Source organism: Heliangelus exortis, chromosome 2 (assembly GCF_036169615.1).
Source record: "Heliangelus exortis chromosome 2, bHelExo1.hap1, whole genome shotgun sequence".
Taxonomy (NCBI): Eukaryota; Metazoa; Chordata; class Aves; order Apodiformes; family Trochilidae; genus Heliangelus; species Heliangelus exortis.
The window spans coordinates 44,599,966-44,619,630 of record NC_092423.1 but is presented as its reverse complement, the minus strand read 5'-3'; the positions used below and the strand labels follow the sequence as shown (position 1 = coordinate 44,619,630).

The following is a 19,665-nucleotide window of genomic DNA, read 5'->3' as shown; positions in this document are numbered from 1 at the left end:
TCTTCCTCAGCTCAAATTCTACTACACAAGTGATCAGCTCTTCTGGGAGTCTACAAGACTTGTGCTCACATAGCTGGTATTGGAGCTCAGCTTTCATTCTTTTAGCCTGGTGTTAATGAAACTGTTCAGCTTACATGATTTCTCCAGACTTCAACAAACATATCTCAGCATCTTGAGCAACTTGCCACTCTTCCGATTCATCATAGGTTGAAGAATTACATGTGCTGTTTCTAGAAGGAAGAAAAAGGAAAGCCATGATTCTCTTGAGTAGTATGTGGTCAAACATCATTTCCCCACTGATGTCTTCCTAAAATTGAAATGTATTGATAGTCAGGATGCCAAATTCTGGAATTCGTACTTTGTGCCTTCTATTTGCAGCCCTATTCTGCTCACTGCAGTTCACAAATGTAAAACTGTTCCTGTCCTGGTTTCATGACCTAAGAGGAACACATAGGTCTAGAATATCTCTTCAACAGTCTTAAGATTAATTCCTTACTAAGATGCTGCCAGGTTTAAAGATTCCATGGCAGGCAGAAGTCTTGGAGGGCAGACACAAGCAACAGTCTGGACTGTCCACTTAAACAAAGACTGCACAGGGATGTAACACTTGCCCTGAATCTAATTTGTGAGATGATTTACAAGTACATTATTCAGTTCTTTACTCTGACAATAATACACAAAACACACTTTATTGCTGTAGAATCACTATCATCTATCTCCTTCTCTATGAGAAATATGGGATGATTCAAACACAAATACACTGAAGAAGCTGTTACAGGATGACAAAGTAGGATGTTTCCTCCCCACCACGATGTGTCCAGAGGAAACAGATGGAAGAACCTGCCATCCACTCCTTACCTCAAAAAGGGTCCATGTTCTGGATGAACAATGGAGCAGCACCTGCTATGTATTACAGGGCTGGGACACAGAGAGAAAAATGAGTTTGAGGGTCGATAAACAAATGCTGATAGATTCCAAGTAAGTTAGAGCTTCTCTAACTGACACTTACTTTGCTTCTCTGCTTCTCAGCAGGTTGATAACAGGATGAATTAGGCTGTCATTCCCCGAAAAAATGCCAAGGATTCTTATATACAGGGAACCACCTGGTCGGTTCCTTCCGAAAAACAGCGGAAAATAATAAAATGTAGTGTCATTTATACATGCTTTTGAACTACCAAGTGTAATCATGTAGCAAGGGCATAATTGCCACACATTCTGTAGACCAATTCTCAAAATGAGTGCACAGTTGAGCAATTTATTTTAAATCCTACAGGACCTTGCTCTACAAGCAGCACTGCTGAGCAGAAGAGCAGGAAAAAAAACATCTCCAGGTAACAGCACCTTCAGCTGCTCTGAATATACTGTGTCAGCACATACAACCACGTGTGAATTTAGCAGGCTGACTCTATTGGTTGGAAACTGGAAGAATTTATTGTTATGGTTGCAAATTAAACTGTGTCTACTGTCTACATGTTTCCTCAACTCATAAAGCACTGTTATCTGCAGAATTCATGTTCTCTCCTTCCTGTAGCCTCTTTGGTAACTTTTGACTTCTTCAGAGTCATACCTCTACTATTAATACCCTAAGCAGACAGCTGTGACATGCAGGGAAGACTCAAACCTGTGACTAAGTGCCAAATCCTGAGCTATAAGCAAACACTACCTGCTGACTGAGATGCTGGAAAGACATGGGATGTGTTGGTCTGCAAAGGTCAATAAAACATCTATGCAAATACTTAGTAAATAATACGAATACTTGATAACTATCTTTATACAAACAGAAAAGAAAACTGAATCTAAAAAAAACCCCAGAAAACTATAGTTTGTAAACCTATACATATATTTTGCTTGAACAGTAGGAACAGAAACAGAACTCTCCTTTCCCACCATGACAGGTACACAGCTTTATGTTCACAGCCTTGAATTCACACAAAACACAAGAACTACAGGACTACAAGCTTCCCAGAAGTGTCAGACTCCATGATTTATTATGAAGTGCCATTAGTATTCCTTACTTAAACCAATAATTTCACCTTTCTTTTGGGACCCTGAAATGTAAATTAAATACTAAGACCAATATATTTTCCAGGTTCTCCTCTAACACGTCATTGTCCTTATTCCTGCTATTGCAGCCTAGCACATGGTTAGGTGGTTACAATCACAAAGCAAATCCTCTTTCTCTTTATCATGTCCCATTCAGTCCAGCAGTCTCAACAGAGGCTTGGTAGCTTCTGTGGAAAACTCCCTGAGACAGAAGAATTTGTACTTTCATGACCTATTCACACTAGATGGCAGCATCAAGGATGTTCTGCAGCTTGCCAGGTCCCAGCTTATGAACATGCACTCTCTGCTCAATCTATTAAATCCAGACTGTTTCTATTTCTTTGAAAAGTGAAATAAAGTTGATCTGAAAAGCAAGTAGAACAGCAGCCTTCTTCTGGTGACCAGAAGAGAACTATATATGCTGGAGCAAAACAGAATAGCACCTTCTGACTTTTCACTGTTTGCATTTCAATTTCACCAGTTTGAGAATTAACTGTAGTAGAACCAGACCTCAAAGTAAAACTCATCTTGTGCTCCTCGGCTCTCTTTAGCTTACTTTTCTACCTGTGATGCTGTTCCCATACATTTAAAGGTTCTATTAAACATCTAAATCTTTTCATAGCCTAGACTCAGTTCATACGAACTGTAACAACACTTCCCTGAATATAAACTCATCCTGCTCCCAGTTTTCCTGACCAGGGAATCTTCTTCCTCTTTCATTCCTCCCTCCCTCGCAATACTTTCACACTGTTACACTTCAGGCAGAAAGATTACTACTGTTCTACTACATCAGGTAACATAATAACTGAAAATCTTTTTAAAGAATATTACTGGCCTTACTGTCTCTCTAAAGGTAAAAGCTTACTTGTCTGTATTTTAATGGACTGATGAGGCTGGTCTGCAGAACATAAGAATCTCTCCCTCTGTTTTAAAATGCCATACCAGTTTATACACACTAGGAGCACATTTTCAGTAGCAAAGGCTGAAAACACTTGGCATAGGTGGCCAGCTCATGCAGAAACTGTTCATCCTTATAATACAGGCTCAGCCTTTAAGAGATCCTTCTTGACTAATTCTGAGCTGCAACTTTAGCACTCTCCTCCAGTGTTCAGGCTAGTGAGACCTTTCCACCATTACAAGAGTCATGGGGAAGGGCAGGTGTGGCCTGTGTTCTCTGCAAGGTATATCTCAGGCTCAAAGTATGACCACAGTAGGACTCTTCCCCTGGCTCCTAACATAAAGTAAACAGGAGCAACAGAAGATAAAACACTATTTCCTGCCTATAATTTGTGAACAAGGGGAGATGGACAGCCTTTAAAAACATGGTGCAAGAAGGATGTTGCGTGGGTGCCTTTGAGAATGCTGTTCCATCAGTAGTGGCAATCTTGTGGGACAAAATGAATCTAGTCTAATTACAAATTGAAAAAAATGGTGACACATACTTATTTCTTTTCTCCTGGTTGCATTCTCCAGAGCTAACTCACCTGTGAGACCCTTTCTGCAGACTGCATGAATTCAAAGTAGTAGTACATCATGCCTTTTTTATTCTTAAGACAAACTAACAAAGATCTCCCACTGCAAATTATCCTTTTGCAAACCAAAGACAGTATTAACTTCACAAGAACTCTGTGCAGCTCAGTTTCCTCATGCCCAATGTGTGATAAACATGGATGAACTCTCTGCGTAGACAGTATACAAAGTGGGCTAAGTACATAGAACTTATTTACCAAGAAACAAAAATTTAGAATTTAGAATTTTTTTTTTTCAAATAAAAAAGTCTGTACAGTCTGCCTTCCATCCAACTTGCAAGTCACTGTGGTTTATGCTGGAAACAGGTCTTCTGAGGGCAAAAGAGTCTAGGTTTGCTTTCTCAGAAGCAGATTGGTTACTCTGTGGCTATTTTCATTTTAGCTTTTAGATTTATCATACTTATTTTTCTGTCCAGAAGCAAAACAAGCAAACAATTTAGGTGAAATTGCTTTTTTTTTTCTTTCCCATATATATGAACATTTTTGAAAGATAATATATTTTACAGAACAGAATTTTTGGAAAATACTTAAAAATATTTCAAAAAAAGCAAAACAGTATTTTGTATAAACACAGATACACATTAAACTATACAACTACAACATAGTTTGCAAACAAACTATGGCCTTAGAACCTCTTAATTGATAATTTATGTAGAAATAGATGTTAAAGACTGAAATCTGCATTGCCTCTCTTTCTTTAGGAAAGAAAGAACGAACTTGTGCTAGATATAGCTACATAATTCCTGATCCTTTTCTTTTCTGCAAGCTGTTATCTTTAAAGTAATAAGGTATCCTACACCTGCAGACCAGTTATTTCTCATTCAGTTCAGTGAAACCTATCATAAAAAGATCAGACTTCCTGTGTGGCCTGCAAGCTGATTTTAAGGGTGACAGCAGCCCTGGTGACTGCACAGAACTGGGACTGCTCCTGTGTGCTGTGGTGAAGCAGGTGAAGGGAGAGAATGGAGCTGGTTGGACTTTAACTAGATTTGATGCTGACTGTGCAAATAGGCCAAAATTATTTTGTGGTGGTCTACTGAACACAAGACTGGGAACAGAAGTGTCTCCTCTTTATGCAGAGGTTGGCTACCCCAACTGAATGGAAAAAACCACCCCAACAGTCCAAACAAAACTCAAACCAAATCCCTTCTCCATGAATCAGTGTTTACTCACAGATCTGTCACGCTTCGATCCAGAGAGTCTCTCTCCATCTGACTTTCATCGTGGAGGGACTCTGATTCCTGCACTTGGCACAGCTCCTCATCAGTGATTATATCAAATGCTGCATCATCTGGTAGTTTAGAGGTTTCATTTGCAACTGACATTAAAAGAAACAATATTAGCTCATTGTCTGAAAAAACAAGCAAGTAAAACCCCCTAAGGGGGAAGACTGGGCTATTCCTGTACCTTACAGAAGCCCTGGATAACCCCTAGAACCAACTGAAAACCTCAGGCTGACAGACACTCATTTAATATATTTTGGTCCATATCAATAAGATTCAAAGATGGCACCACCAGTACCATCCTGAAACCACTCCATGAACATGGAGGTCCTTGGAGCAGGAGGCAACCCTGTGGTTTCTTGGAGTATGCCTAAGAACCCGACTTATTTCTGCACAGCATGCAAACAATACACTAACCAAAAGCCCTCTCGGGTGGTGACCCAGGTGATTCCAATGAAGCTGGTGATTCTTCTTGGTTGGCACTGGATCCAGAGTCATCTGCATTGTCCACAATAACTCTAGGCTTGGTAAAGCAAGCTCTGCAGCAACGCTCCTTTTTTCCACCAGGCTTTGTCACCATGTAGTTGTTGCAGCAGTAGTAGCAGAAAATACGACCACACATTCTAGAAATTATTCAAAACCAAAGGTGTTATAATGGTATCACATACAGGTGGAACATATCTATGGGACAGAGTCTGGGGCTTTGTCATAATGGTCTTGTTCTCTATAAAACCCAAATTCTACATCCATGGCAGAACTCATCATACAGACTGCACTGCTTTCTAAGGTGAAGCAAGTCTTCTTGACAAACATAGAATAGAAACTCACATTCACAACTTTGTCTTAATAAATAGGAAAACCAGAAAAAACCATTAAAATACTTAAAAAAAATTTAAATACAAAGACATAAACCAATTAAATAACCACAAATATGCAATACAAATAAATTATATATATTAAATACACACACAGGAAATGTGCTTAATAATATTATACAGACCAAATCTCATACTTAGAGCAAATATCTACTTAGTACTCACCCCTCTCTCTTCCCTGGTCTCATCCAGGTACATTTATACTTCCCACCCTCTCTACTCTGCAGTCTCTTAGTTTTAAACCTGTCAACTACTTTTTAATGAACATGTTAAGATATTCATAAAGAAAAGCAGCCAGCAGGGATGACTTTTATTCGTCAAGTCATAATGGTTTTGTTTTTCATAATAATTTAAATGATTAATAGGTGAATATATAAGCAGGCATTGCAGATTTTACTAGAAATCAGTAGCTTGGAAGTTGCTACTGGAAAAGACTTCACTATTTATGAATCTCCATTGAATATTCCCTACACCCATGTGGAAATGAAACAGTTCCAGTGATACCTTACATGACGAATCAGGTCATGAGGACAAAGAACAACAAAGAGCCAAAACAACCACATCACTAAGACCCTGAAACGTATCCACTTAAATATATTTGAATAAATCTAGACTGGGTAAACAGTGACTCCTAGGCTAACTGTACAGGAAATAATTTAATATCAACTCTTTTAAAAAAGATTATTCTGCAATCTCTAATTATCTCTGAACATATCTAGCACAAGTAAACAAATATGATTGCACAGCATGTTGGATTTTTCTAGAATACATCTAAGATGCAAGAGCATCTTAGTGAATATTGTTTACAGCATGCACAAAGCAGAGAATAATAAGCATATTGAAAACCCAGTCCTTTAAAGAAACACACTATAGAGGCTGTGATGATCTTTGTTTACAGAAATGGGAAACTGACAGAGTCCCCAAGTCAGAGTTGCACCCAGACACATGTCAAGGGACCTTTCCACTAACGCCTCAAACCCTTGTGAGCTCATGTGTTCTTTCAGCCTCTGCAGTGTCCTGTATTAATGACTTCGACCAATGAACTGTGAACATTTTGAAGTATTTCACCCACGAAAACAACCATACTGAGGTTTGTTTCTCAGCAGCATAGCAGAGTTCAACAAACTGACCTGCAGTGGTGTCGGCGCACCATCCATGAGAACTCTCTCTGGCAGTCTAGACAGTGATTAACCTCTGTGTCCCCTTGCCACCTTTGCTCTGCACTAAGCTTCTGCTGGAACTCCAGAGCATCTGATTTTTGCCACAAAGCATCCTTATCTCTGCAGAGACACAGTTAAAAGAAAAGCACATAGAAATTATTAGGGCTGGTTTAACAATCATCCTCAATTTGAATGCTACTGAAAGCGTCACAGTAAAAACTGCTTTGCTGTCACTTCTAAGAAGCTTTCAGAAATAAAGACAGATAAGAAACTTAACAACACTCTTGGGAAGGGGGGAAGAGAGATATACATGCCATGTAGAGAATGACACAATTTTGTAAAACAGACAGCAAATTAAGGAGGAGATTATATTGGGTGTTATATTTTTGACAGCATTATGGAAATGCAAAATTACAACTGCTGATGAACTGGGCCATACCTGTATCTTCAGTTCAGGAATACAAGACTGAACCACCTAGGCAATATCCCTTAACAACCTAAATTAGGATTTTAATTTCTGATTGCTGTTTCTTTTGATGCCAACCTGATAAGTTCTATCAAACGTTCCTCAAGGAACTGTTTTGTTCTTGTTAGGTCATCCAACTCAGCAAATAACTTCTGGTCACTGCTATCTCTGTCTGCTGCCACCTTGCTGAGCTTCTCACTGTAATCCATCATCTTCTCTTTTGCTTCATCAGCTTCTTTTTGGATTCTGGATCAAAACCAAAGACAATTAAGAGTTGGTTTTAGGTCATTCCTGTGCATTCAAGTCTTTCCCATGGAAGAAAGGGGTCCTTCCCACTGATAAAGAGGTAGTTTCAGTTTCAGTGAAATTGTTCTCAATGTGTGTATTTTTTATACTTAGCTAAAATGTCTCCAGTTTTCTGCATCACTGAAAGTGCACACAGATCCATTATCTGGCAAACACAGCAATCAGCAGTTTCTTGGATACTCTATTTATAGTGAAGCTTATGATGGCTACCACATTGGGAAGAAAACTGGTGTCCTTAGAAAGATCAGCAGCAGATGCAAATTGAGACAAATGTGGAAGTCTTATAGCTGCAGGTTGCCCATAATTTGCAGGTTGCACAGAAAAAGGGCCCTTTAACACATACTCCTCCGTAACCTTCATGTTCACAGAAAAGAAGCACACCAAGCTTCTCACTATATTCTTTTAACATAGATGTAATTAAAAAACTGAAGGCTAAGACCACTCAGTTCATTGCACAGTAAGGGGAAAGAAGCATCCCCAGGAAGATTCCAAGAATATGTCTTGGCTTGACAAAATGGTAATCTCAGTACTGTGCATCCTAGCAATGGATCCAAAATCCCACAACACAAGGGGCTGAGCAGGTCTGAACTCACTCATCCGAATCAGCTGAATTAAAATATTTTGAGAAGTTAGAGTTTGTACTGACACCCTTCAGCACAGATCAAGAATCATCTGTCTTCCCACAAAGATGGATGATACCAGCACAAAAATATAAAAACAGACATTTGGTTAAGCCATTAGACTCAGTGTGCATCCATGCTTTACGAATATCTGTTTTGGTCAGCCAGATAACACACACCATACAGGTCCATGTTCCACACCCTGGAAACACAGCCTGCATTAGATACTTAAAACTGGTAAGAAATCTGGCAGACATTCAAGATGTGGTCCCATTCAAACAATTCATACTGATTCCCTGAACATTCATAGAGAGGAGAGAAAAAAAAATCTGTCAAAAAGTGCAAAGTTTCCATTTCTTATGGAAAAAAAAAAAAAGGAGATAATTTTTTGTTTTAGGTGACTAACCTATGAAGAGGGCTATGAAATGCCTGTTGTTTCATAAAGGAAGACATACCATGAATTAACATCATCAGCTAAATTAACAATACAATGAAGCTTAAACCTTACATCCACGTGTGCTGTGCAATTTACATATTTCTCATCTGCAGTGTCAATTTGATGTTTCTCATTAGTGCCCATGAACTATTTGCCCTATATAACCCTGTGGCACATTCTGCTTCCAAAACCACAACAATTTTCAGTATGCTCGGGTTACTGACCCTTTGCTTGACTTACAATTAAACAGATTGTGCAAAGAACCTGAACTCCCACCTTGCCAAGAGTTCTCTCAGAGATGTCACCTCCTCTTCCTTCTGCAGTCGAGCAGATTCTGATTCAGACAGCTGCTCTCTTGCTTCATCCAGCTTTCTAGACAAATTCGTGTTTGCAGCCTAGTGAAACAAATTATATTTCCTTACATATTAAAATAAAACTTTACCAAACATTGGACAGCTACCAAGACTCCAAAGCAACGCTTTAAAAGAATCAGTTAAAGCCAAGCCACCAATTAAGATGCTATTGTATAAGCAGACATTAATTAGTTGTGTACTAGCGATTGATTACTTCTGTCACACTGGGTAAGACTCTAAAGACAGACAGTATTAATCTTGTAATTCTTGTTAGTCCATGTCAGTTGAGCTTTTGCCTCCTTATCAAGGAAAATCTGTTAGATAATGGCAAAAGATTATGCCCAGGAAGTTTTTTCACCACCCAAACATTTCTAAAGAGAAAAAACCTAAAAATCAGGAAAAATTTGTTTACTAAGGCTATTTGAAACATGAAGGACAATAGAAACAAAACCAAACCTGCTTTTACACTAGCCTCTGCAGAGGAATCTGCCAAACTCAGAGGAAACATACCTTACTGCATCTAAAGGTTTACATATTTCTGGTGGCAGGCAGGGCCAGGTTCAATAACCTTAACTTCCTTCTTCTTTCTGGACTCCTTACACCTCAGCACAACCCTCTCAAATGAACTTTTGATAAATGTGTTGCAAAAATTTTTTTTTTTTTTTTCCAGCTGGGTTATTTTTCAGCCAGGTTAATTCTCTGATTCAGTGCCACTTGCATCCTGCAACCTGGATCCACAGATGTGGCTGTGTGCAGCAGGTGAGCAGGGACTAAGACAGACACCTTTTAAACCTGCACTTCCATTTAAGAAACAAGCATACACATAACCAGGTCTTACATAAAACTAGCTTTCCCAGCAGGACAAATTGTGCTCTTTGCAATTTCTGTTTCAGTGGCTAACTTTCAGCTGCCAAACACTTTGCTTGCAGCACCTGTATTTATTCAAGGGCATTCTCAGACTCACAGCCAGTCAGCAGAAATGCCACCTGCCTTCTCAATTATGGCACGAATGCCTGACAAGACAAACACCTCTGCCACTTAATCAGATCAAGCACCAACCTGTAATTCTGCAATCTCTTCCTCTGCAGCATGCAGTTGTCTCCTCTGCTCCTCAAGTTGCCCTCTTATGTTCCCACACTCTTCACTGACAGCCTAGCAGAGAGATTGAGCCGAGAGTTAGCATTCCTCTAGAGACCACCCCTTCATGCACAAACCCTCCAGCTGTGAATCACCAGTGCCCTGACTGCCACGTAGAGGATAAAAGCAGCACCACTGTCAGCCTCAAGAAAGTCTGCTGAAGAGACACCCAGCTCGTGGATTCAAGAAAATTCCCCTCTGTGCTGTCAGACTAGCTCTGTTTTACTGCTATAGGCTATTACAGTTCTCAGCAAAAAGAGGCTCCAACTTGTTTTGGCTCAAAAGAGGGAGACAGCCCAATTAATACTGATGTTTAAGAAGCCTTTTATGAAAATGAAACATGAATGAATGGACACTATTTTCCCGAATTTATGGGATTTCTGAATGCCACCAGTGGCATTAGCCTCTGGTCAGCTCTCAGTCTTAGACATTATCTCAGAATGGGTGAAAAAATGCAATAAAATCTTCAACCTTTAGGTGTGCTGTTTCACATATACAGCGCTGACTCCTATTTTTCTTAAGTTTGCTTTCATCAAAATCAGTTTTAAGGAAAAGTAGTGTTACGGGTGTGGGGAAAAGTTCTTGCAATATTTGTACCATAAGAGAGAAAAAATTATCACAGATGTGACCAGAGGGTAGTTACAGAAGATGCCAACATAAGAAATCACCACTCTCTACACGACTGGTTGGCTTTTCCATATCACAGGGCCTCTCCCCTGTGTTTGGATGGGCATGCAATACATCTCAAAAACACTCTGAAGAGTTGTTTTACCTCAAATCTGATGAGGTCATGAGTGTAGAGGCATTTTCAGATTCCCAGGCTAAGGCTAGTTGCATGCTAGTCTCAGAGCCTGACCAATACAAACCTTATGGTTTTCATGAAGTAATTGCTGCAGCAGATGCTAAAGTAGGGGAAATCCTGCACAGCTCTCTCAGCTATAATAATCACATTAATTTACCTTGAATTTTGTCTGACAATTTAGAATCTCTGTGCTCATTTGAAATTTTATTGCAGACAGCTCTTCTTGGCTGGTTTCTTGGAAATTCTGTGACTGTTTCTTTACTGTCTCCAGCTGCGATTGCAGACTTGGGACAGCTGCAGCACTTATTTGAGCCTCCTCTAGTTTCTCTTGTAGGCTCTTGTTCTCCTGCCTGAGATTAGAGATCTCAAGCTTCAGGTTCTCTTGTTGTTCTGCTGCCTGTTCTTCCAGTTCTTTGAGCCTTTCTGTGGCTTGGGCTAACTGCTCTTCTGCATCCACCTTTTCAGAGGTCAAGGCACAAATCTGAATGCCAAGTTCAGCCATATCTGTGTTGGTCCTGTGGAGGAGTTCTTTGTTTTCTTCATTTTCCATTCTAGCAGCTTCCAAGTACTGCTTAACTTTACATAGCTCTTCCTTCAAGTTCAGCAAACTATTTTCTAGCTCAGCTTTTTGATGGGCTGCTGTCTCCTGCTCTTTTTTCAGCACCTCTTCTCTTTCTTTACATTGCACCAGTTCTTCCACATGGTTTCTGTTGAGTGACTCATTTTGCTCTTTCAGCTGCTGCACAAGTGCCTTCTGCTCACCCAAGGCAGTCTCTCTGACTGCCAGATCACCTCTCATCTGCTCTCTCTCACCAGTCATCTGCTGAAGCTTGACTCGCAGGTCAAGGACTTCTGCTTGCAGCCTGGACACTTCACTTCGATTGACTTCCAACTGCTCTTCACTGATGGCCAGTCTGGAGGCCAGCTCCTTCGCCTCCTTCTCCAGAGAAGCTGCCTGCTGCAGTTGGAGTTTTTCCACTTCTTTCTTTTCTGATGTGAGGGATTCAATAAGTGTTGTCTGATGGATGCATGTCTTCTCAACACTGAGCTTTTCTACCTCAAAAGTCTCTGCTCTCTTCCTGTGTCTTTCAGCTTCTGCTCTTAGTTGCTCACAAAGGCTTTCCAGGCCTTGCAGTTCCACTTCCTTCTCTGTAAGCTGTGACTGCAGACACTCACTGCTTTCCTTCAAGGTGCCTATGGTTTTGTCCATTAGTATATTATCCTGTTTGGCAGTCTTCAGCTGTTCTTCAAGTGAGGCACAAAACTCCTTGGTGGTCTCTTCTCTTTGCTTTAGTTCTTCATAGTCTGACTGCAGAGTCTCTAATCTCTCCTCCAGAATTTGGCTTTGCCTCCTGGCATTCTGCAAATCTTCATCCAGCTGTTTGTTCTCATCTCGGAGCTTCTTCTCTTTTTCATCAACTGACACCAGGGAATCATCTATCTCACTCTGAAGCTGTTTCTCAGAGGCTCTCAGCCTAGCTACCTCGGCTTCCAGGGAAGCTTCAGACATTTCCAAACTTTTCAGCTTCCCTTCCATCTTCTTCTCGGACTGCTGCAAATTCTCATTCTCTGCTTTCAGCTTCCTGTTCTCCTCACCCATTTCGCTCACTGCAGAGTTTTGCTGCTCCACTTGGTCCTCCAGCTCCTTGACTTTTTGGCTGAGATGTTTATTCTCAGACAAGAGTTTCTGGTTTTGCTCCTCAAGGTTACACACAGTCTGACTCACCTTAGTTAAGCGACCCTCCTCTAGTTCAAGTTGCTCTGCTTGTGACTGGACTTTCTGTTTCAGTGCTCCTTCTCTCCTACCATACTCCTCCTCAAGTTTCTCTTTTTCTTTCCTTGCTTCCTCAAGATTTTTTTCCATTGACCCCACCTGAGCCAGCGACCCCATTACCTGGGTCTGGAGCTCAGCCATCTCTGTTTCTTTCAGGCTCAAGGCCTTCTGAAGTGCATCTAACTCCTTTGCCACGGTTTCCAGGCTCCCATGCAGCTTTTCACTTTCTTCTTTGGAGTCAACAGTGAGGCGATTGTATCTGGATTCCAGCTCCTTCTGTGCCTCTTCTCTCAGCTGCAGCTCCTCCCTTGCTGCTTTCAGCTGAGACACATGTTCATCATTGAGTCTCTGCATATCTGCCTTTTCCTTTTCTGTCTCCTGGAGCTTCTCTAACAGTGCCTGTATCTGTAGGGCAGAGTCACAGTGGGCTGTGGCTTGCTGTCCCTTTTCCTCCAAGGCAGCATCAACTTTTTCAAGGAAGTTGAGGTTCTTCTGCTCTGTGGAACTCAGCTTGGCTTTGAGATCATTAATGTAAAGATCCTTCATAGCAACCAAAGCCCTAGAGGCCTCCAGTTCCTGATTCAACACCTGCAGTTTTGAAGCACAGTCTTCTTTGCTGGTCACCAGCTGCTCCAGCTTTGTTGAATATTCCTTCTGCTGCTCTACTGCATTCAGTTCCAGTGACTGTAGGCACTTCTGCAGGTCATGAACAGTGCTCTGAGTGGAGTGTGAGACCTCACACTGCTTCTGTAGCTCTGTGATGATCTTTATCAGCCGGGAGTTCTCCTCACTGTAGTTATTGCTCTTCTCCTTTTCTACTTCTACTTGTTCTTTCTGAAGGCTGACAGCTGCCTGGAGCTCCTGGTTTTCCAACTCCAAGTGGTGAATACGATCCTGAAGTTCCCTCTGCCTCAGCTCAGCCTGGTCAAGTTCTACACGCATCTCTTCAAACCCTTCAAGGTGTTCAACATTTAGTGAGCTATTTGCATCAGGGCTGGAGGGAAACTCTTGGGCCTAAGTGAACAGAAGAGAAAAATTTGGAAGTTTAAAAAGTATCAAACATGCATTTAAATGATGCGATCAAATGAGATCAAGTTCAGGTTCTTAACACACAGTGATGTATGTTGCATTCACAGCACTACAAGATACCAACTTACAGGTACCAACTACCAAACTCTCTGCAACTGTGCCACTAATTAAAAATCTAACATGCCACATAAGAATTTATCTTTAACTCACTTACCTGCAAATAATTGCTCACTAAACTGCTCATGCTGGAGCTGCGACTTGGGGGCTTCCATAAATATGCTGAAGATCCAAGTGAGGACAGTGTCCTCCTGTTGATCACACAAAGAAACAATATACAAGAGAAATCTAAGCACATACATACATGTTTTTCGATTCTTACATGTAAGATTTATCTAGTTGTAACTACCACATACAAAAAGGTAACTGAACCTGGTGCCTGGGCCAACAACCATTGAAATTAATGGAAAGTTAATGAGTCTCCAACATTAGAAGGACATAAAGTTCCTTAAGTGTGTCCAGAGGAGAGCCACAAAAATGATCAGAGGATTGGGGCACTTCCCCAGTGAAGACAGGCTAAAGAAGTTGGGGTTGTTCAGACTGGAGAAGAGAAGGCTCTGAGGTGACCTTATAGAAGCTTCCCAATGCCTGAAGGGGGCCTACAAGAAAGGTGGGATAGGGCTTTTTGAAGAGGTGTGTTGTGAGAGGACACGGAGCAATGGTTTAAACTTTGTGGTTTAAACCAGGTGGTGATAGCCCTAGAAAACTCTCAATTGATACAAATGGATCCACAGCAGAACTGTGAGTTTTTCTTATTCCCTGCTTTGAAGTGGGATCAGGTTGTGGTGACTATATATTGTCATTTCTACCACTGCTGCAAGTCAACATTGCTTGGCTGTTCAGTCACTACACATCTCAGCTCTTAAAACAGAAGCTAGGAATATTTCTTCTTGTGTCTGGGAAGACAAGAACATCTTGGGATTTGGGCCTATTTGCAGTTATTGGAAGCACTCCATTACAGAACATCAACTCTAATCTCTGGTGCACAGTTTATTGAACAAAAATAAGGCAAATCTGGTCACAGACTAACAGGAAGAAAGCATATGCCTGCTCTAGAACAAGTATTCCTGCCTCCAAAAGAAGATGCTTTTACAGATTCTGTAGCAGGTAGGTATTTTATGGCCTGCTAATACCAAAGGACAAAAGATTTCTATCTTACCTGGCAAATGTTGGCCAAGCAGCATCTAAATCATAGCCTCTTGATGCCAGGTCAAACTGAACGTCAGTGAGCTCATAGAGTTGACCCACAATGTCAGAACTCATTTTGGAATTCAAAAATGGACTTCTTGCATAGTACCAGTCACTTAAAAAAGAACGCAAGCAATACTCATTCATAAGTAAAAAAGAGGCCGTAGTTTCACTTGCAAATATCCCCACATGATCATTATTCACTCCACCCCAGAAAAAAATCATACACTATTTTAAATACAAACTGAAAAGAACCAGACCCACCAACCAACATCCCATTTCTTTGCTGTGAATCAAATCTAACAGCTTCAATGAATTCCACAGAAATTTCATTAAAGAACCTCCTGCACAAAATATTTTTTGCTCTAGTGCTTGGGCAAGCTGCTGTCAAGACAAAATATTTGCTATACACTGGATAATCACATAGTAAATACATAAAGCACACAATTAATACATCGAAAATTAAGGGCCAGAAAACAGCAACCAGAGTTAAATACAATTTGAAAATAGTTGGTTTTTTTCTAAAAACTCTACCAGTGCCCCTTCAACCAACTGTGAACTATCTTTGGTGTTTCTTGGCCAGAGATACAAGCAAATGCTTCCTGGGCCTTTGAACAACACATCCAAATCAATCCTCCCTTATGATGTACAGCACAGAAGACCAAACCCAATATTTTCAATGCTCATAAATATGTTCCCTTCGAAACTGACAGACAGCAGAATCAGCACCACCCACTCCACACACATTTAGCTGTAGCAACTTTCAACCTTTGCCAGCCTAAGATAGGTGATGCAGGACAAACAGTCTGTTATCCTTCCTATCCTACTACCAGCTCTCTAAACCAAACATTTGAAAGGGTTTCAATTTTTTACAACAGCTACTAGGTAATGTTGCTTGATCTCACTGAGCAAACACCCATTAGTTAAAAAGGTACTTTGCTATTCACCTGGTCACCTTGGTGTTCATAAAACATTGCTGCAAGGTGTCTGCTAGCCTTTGATGAACCAGGGAGTAACGAAGAAATGCTCTTCCTTTTCCAAGAGATGTTCGGAGCTGGAAGGAAGAAACCACAAGAAAAGAAAATTCTAAATATCGTTCATATTTCAGAGACATGGTGGAAGCAGTCTGCATACTGACACAAAAAAACACCCACTAGTTGTAAAGGAAGCAGTTAAGGACTGACACTGAGAGACACCTTCTCCCAACATTGTCACTGGGTGGAATCTTCTATGAATGACAAAATTCTACCTACAGCTGGTTGTTGTCCACTTTGTAATAATGTAAAAAGCATCACAGGACCAGTGAATGATTGATTATACTTAGAGTGTGAGCACAGGCTATGCTAAGGACAATTTACATAAGGTAAAATCTCAATGAGCCCAGCAAAGCCAGAAGTGACTGGTCAGGTTACTTAAGACATGTCTGGCCACAGCTGGAAGATTTAGTCACAGAACACATTTGGGACAGATCTAGGCATAGAACAGAGACATACACATTAACAAATATACATCCCCATGGACACAGTAACCTCAGACAATGCAGTCTTAATAATTAGCTGTTAAGCTGAAAAAAATCTAATTCTTACTTCAGAGCAAGAACAGCTGCATGGCTAAAATAAAGGATCTTTTAATGAAGACAGTTGTTAAATCAACAGAGGGGGAATCACAAAACTCAGCACTAAATTTTGTTACAGCAACTGACTTTGAGATCTGATGCTTTGTTTTGTCTTTTACATTTGTGCTGTTTGTTGTCCTGAAAAATAATGAAACACAAAGCAGTAGTGTTTCAATTCTCCTTTCCATCAAAATCAGTAATCAATTTAGGAATGGAAAATAAAAGCGATGAGAAGAATTTCGCTTTAACTTTCACAGGACATGAAGTGTGAAATAACATGGTCCCCAAAGTCTAAGTACCCCAGAAACACCAAATTTAATTTTCCAACTGTTTTTTCACCCTGTAAATGTCTGAATACTTCTTCCCTGCCTTGTACAAAGAAGCTTACACGTGCTTTTCCTAGGTGTATTTAGTGAATATCCTCAGAAGAGTAAAAAAAAACATACCACTGGAAGTCACTGAATTGACCTTATCCTTACTGGTTTATCAGTTTAAACCACACTGTCTTTTTTAAATATCGATATACTACAATATATGTATGTGAAGTGAAATAGAGGAAAATACTTACATATATGCAGCTACAAACAGCAAAAAACTATTTGACTAGGAAGCAAAACCACGCCACCTCCTGCTAGAGCCCTGCCAAAATTCAGAGAGGCAGGCAGTGTCAGGTGGTGTCAGCATTTCCGTGCTGACTGAAAACTGCAGCTAAGGTGCAATGTATGCCTGCAGCACTGCAGCATGTGAAAAGTGTGGCTGTAAAAACTTGGAAAGCTGTGTGCTATGTAATCACCTTTTGAAAGGGAAACACCCAGAACTTCCTGCTCACCTAATGCCACCAAAGCCAAGACTGTTTAACTGAGAGCTGGGCAACTGCCAGGGTATCTATCTACCTATTTGCTTCCTTGCTCCACCTCTATAGCATACGATGCACCCCAGTATTAGAAGTGTTGCAGTCAAAGCAGAAGAGAAGGGACTATGCTGTTAAATGTTTGAGCATTCTTAAAAAGTAACTGCCATTACTCTTTCCTCATTGCTCACTTCCATCTGAAAGTCAACAAGTACTATCCAGAGAGCAAATAAATGACATTTCGAAACCTTCATGATCTGTCCAGCCAGGTTAAAATATTGGCTGCAGATTTCCACCTGTAATGAAGGGGAATAGTCAGTATGTTTTTTCTGTCAGTTGTCACTTCATTTCTGCACCCGGGTTTGCCAGCTCAGTTATATGAAACATTTGACTGATTTTTTTTTTTTTTTTTGAAGAGTTTATATTCCTAAAACAAACCACAAAGCTTAATTTCTGTGGCTGCACAGGAACTGAAATAGGAAATGTCCTTCTTCCAAGCAACAGTTCCTGGTATCTTCCTTACCACTGAAAAGCCAGAGGCACGGAAGATGAAAAAGCAGAGCAGCCTTTACATGTGGTAATATGCAGGCTGATACCACAGACAACAGACTGTTGAAGGCTACAGCACAGTCACCTTTCAGAGAAATCAGATTAGCTACTGCTGCTGAGGATTTAGGGGTCAGTAGCTACAGTCTTTCTGTAGTCTTTGCAGAATATTTCCTGCAGCAGCACTCACTGTTCTTCTCCAGTCTTCCTGGAAGTATCGAGAAAGTCAAACCTAATTTCCATGCCTCTCCTCTGTTTCCCTTCCCAGTGGTAAAACAAACCGAAGCCCTTCCTTGGCTTTCTCACCTCCCACCTCCAGAATTCAGTATTGCCCAAGTTGCTGAGAAGGTGGGGAACACAACATAGTCAGCCTCTGCTAGACTACCATGGCTCTCTTTTGGATGGCTCAAGACAATGTTCTCCAGAGCTGCTGTGGAGAAATTGCTAAGAGAACAGGGAAATCTGCTGTAAATAGTAACTTGCTAATAGAAGTCAGCAGTGCTTAGAGACCACAAAATTGAGCACCAGGGCAATGCTGGCCAGCACAGCCATGCCACTGCCTCTCTTAACCACAAGGGAAGCTGATAATTACAGACTCAGACAGGGTCATTACAGAAAGCTTCTCACAGCACTTACTTCGCCCACTCATTGGGCTGAAGTAGTGACATGGCTGTTACAAGATTAAGTTTTTAATAATAGAACTAATAAATATTAAGCTTTTTGTCCCATTCATGACAGCTTACCTGAGGGAATAATGACAACCATCCTGAGCCACTACATCATGCTATTTTACACAGAGGAACCAAGCTGGGACAAGAAGATGAAATGCTGCTCCCACTCTACTGCTCCTCAACTCTACTGACCAGTTAAAAAAAATATTAAGAAATGACAAACATGGTGAAACTTTCCCCTTGTTCTTAGAGTAGGTCCTGTCTTAATCTGTGCTAAAGATGTCAGGGCCTAACCTTGACTTAATTTTTCATTCCATTTTAGAGAAAATGCCACTAAGTTTATGAAAAGGAAGGGTACAACCAGAGACAAAAAGGCCCACTCACTTGTGTAAGAGGTCTTCAAAATATGAGTCAGGCTACCTAGTCCTATATAATGTAGTGCCCTAGTAAAAAGGGTAACCCTGAAAGATTACACTCTACATGAGAATAAGAAATTAGAAACAAACATTCCCAGCTTTCTTTTGCTGTATTTTAAAAGCAGTGCATTTTCTTTTGGTTTCTACTGAAAAGACATACCAAAACAAAAACCAGATATTATGATGCTCAAGTGATATACTTACTTCTGTAATAGACTTGACAAAGCGGATTCCATCATTAGCTCCCTTGACTTTTGCAAGACAGTCACAGAAATAATCCCAGTAGTCTTTTCTGTTCCCTAGCAATGTGTTTTTTTCTTTCTGGTCAAACTTAAACAAGGAAAACAAAAAGCAATGAGCAAAACTTAAATATAAATATATTTATATATAGCTACTTAGAATTTTGCTCCTGTCCCAGCAACATGTGCTTGCATGACTCCTCTTAGTTTTAGCCAGTGTGTTCACAAAGGAAAGAGACACTGTATGGCACTGATGAAATCCAGCAGCTACTTTACAGACAGATTATAATGTTCTGGATCTGATTGAAACAGACATCTATTCAAACCACC

General features: G+C 40.5%; 1 protein-coding gene across 8 annotated transcripts in view; it reads right to left on the bottom strand.

Moving 5' to 3' along the window:
• Window positions 1–19,665, bottom strand: part of FYCO1 (FYVE and coiled-coil domain autophagy adaptor 1) — a 39,344-nt gene that overhangs the window by 7,977 nt on the left and 11,702 nt on the right. For 3 of the 8 annotated variants that reach the window (XM_071735846.1, XM_071735847.1, XM_071735845.1), the window contains exons 4-16: window positions 19,301–19,426; window positions 15,946–16,052; window positions 14,970–15,113; window positions 13,968–14,061; window positions 11,108–13,738; window positions 10,071–10,163; window positions 8,935–9,053; window positions 7,375–7,542; window positions 6,801–6,950; window positions 5,213–5,418; window positions 4,746–4,890; window positions 1,010–1,114; window positions 135–230 (exon numbers count right to left, since the gene is read on the bottom strand). In XM_071735846.1, the coding sequence (XP_071591947.1) occupies window positions 135–230; window positions 1,010–1,114; window positions 4,746–4,890; window positions 5,213–5,418; window positions 6,801–6,950; window positions 7,375–7,542; window positions 8,935–9,053; window positions 10,071–10,163; window positions 11,108–13,738; window positions 13,968–14,061; window positions 14,970–15,113; window positions 15,946–16,052; window positions 19,301–19,426 (4,184 nt within the window). Of the gene's footprint in view, window positions 1–133; window positions 919–1,009; window positions 1,115–4,745; window positions 4,891–5,212; window positions 5,419–6,800; window positions 6,951–7,374; window positions 7,543–8,934; window positions 9,054–10,070; window positions 10,164–11,107; window positions 13,739–13,967; window positions 14,062–14,969; window positions 15,114–15,945; window positions 16,053–19,300; window positions 19,427–19,665 lie in introns of those variants that run through there. The other 5 variants (XM_071735849.1, XM_071735848.1, XM_071735851.1 and 2 more) reach the window with 4 other exon arrangements.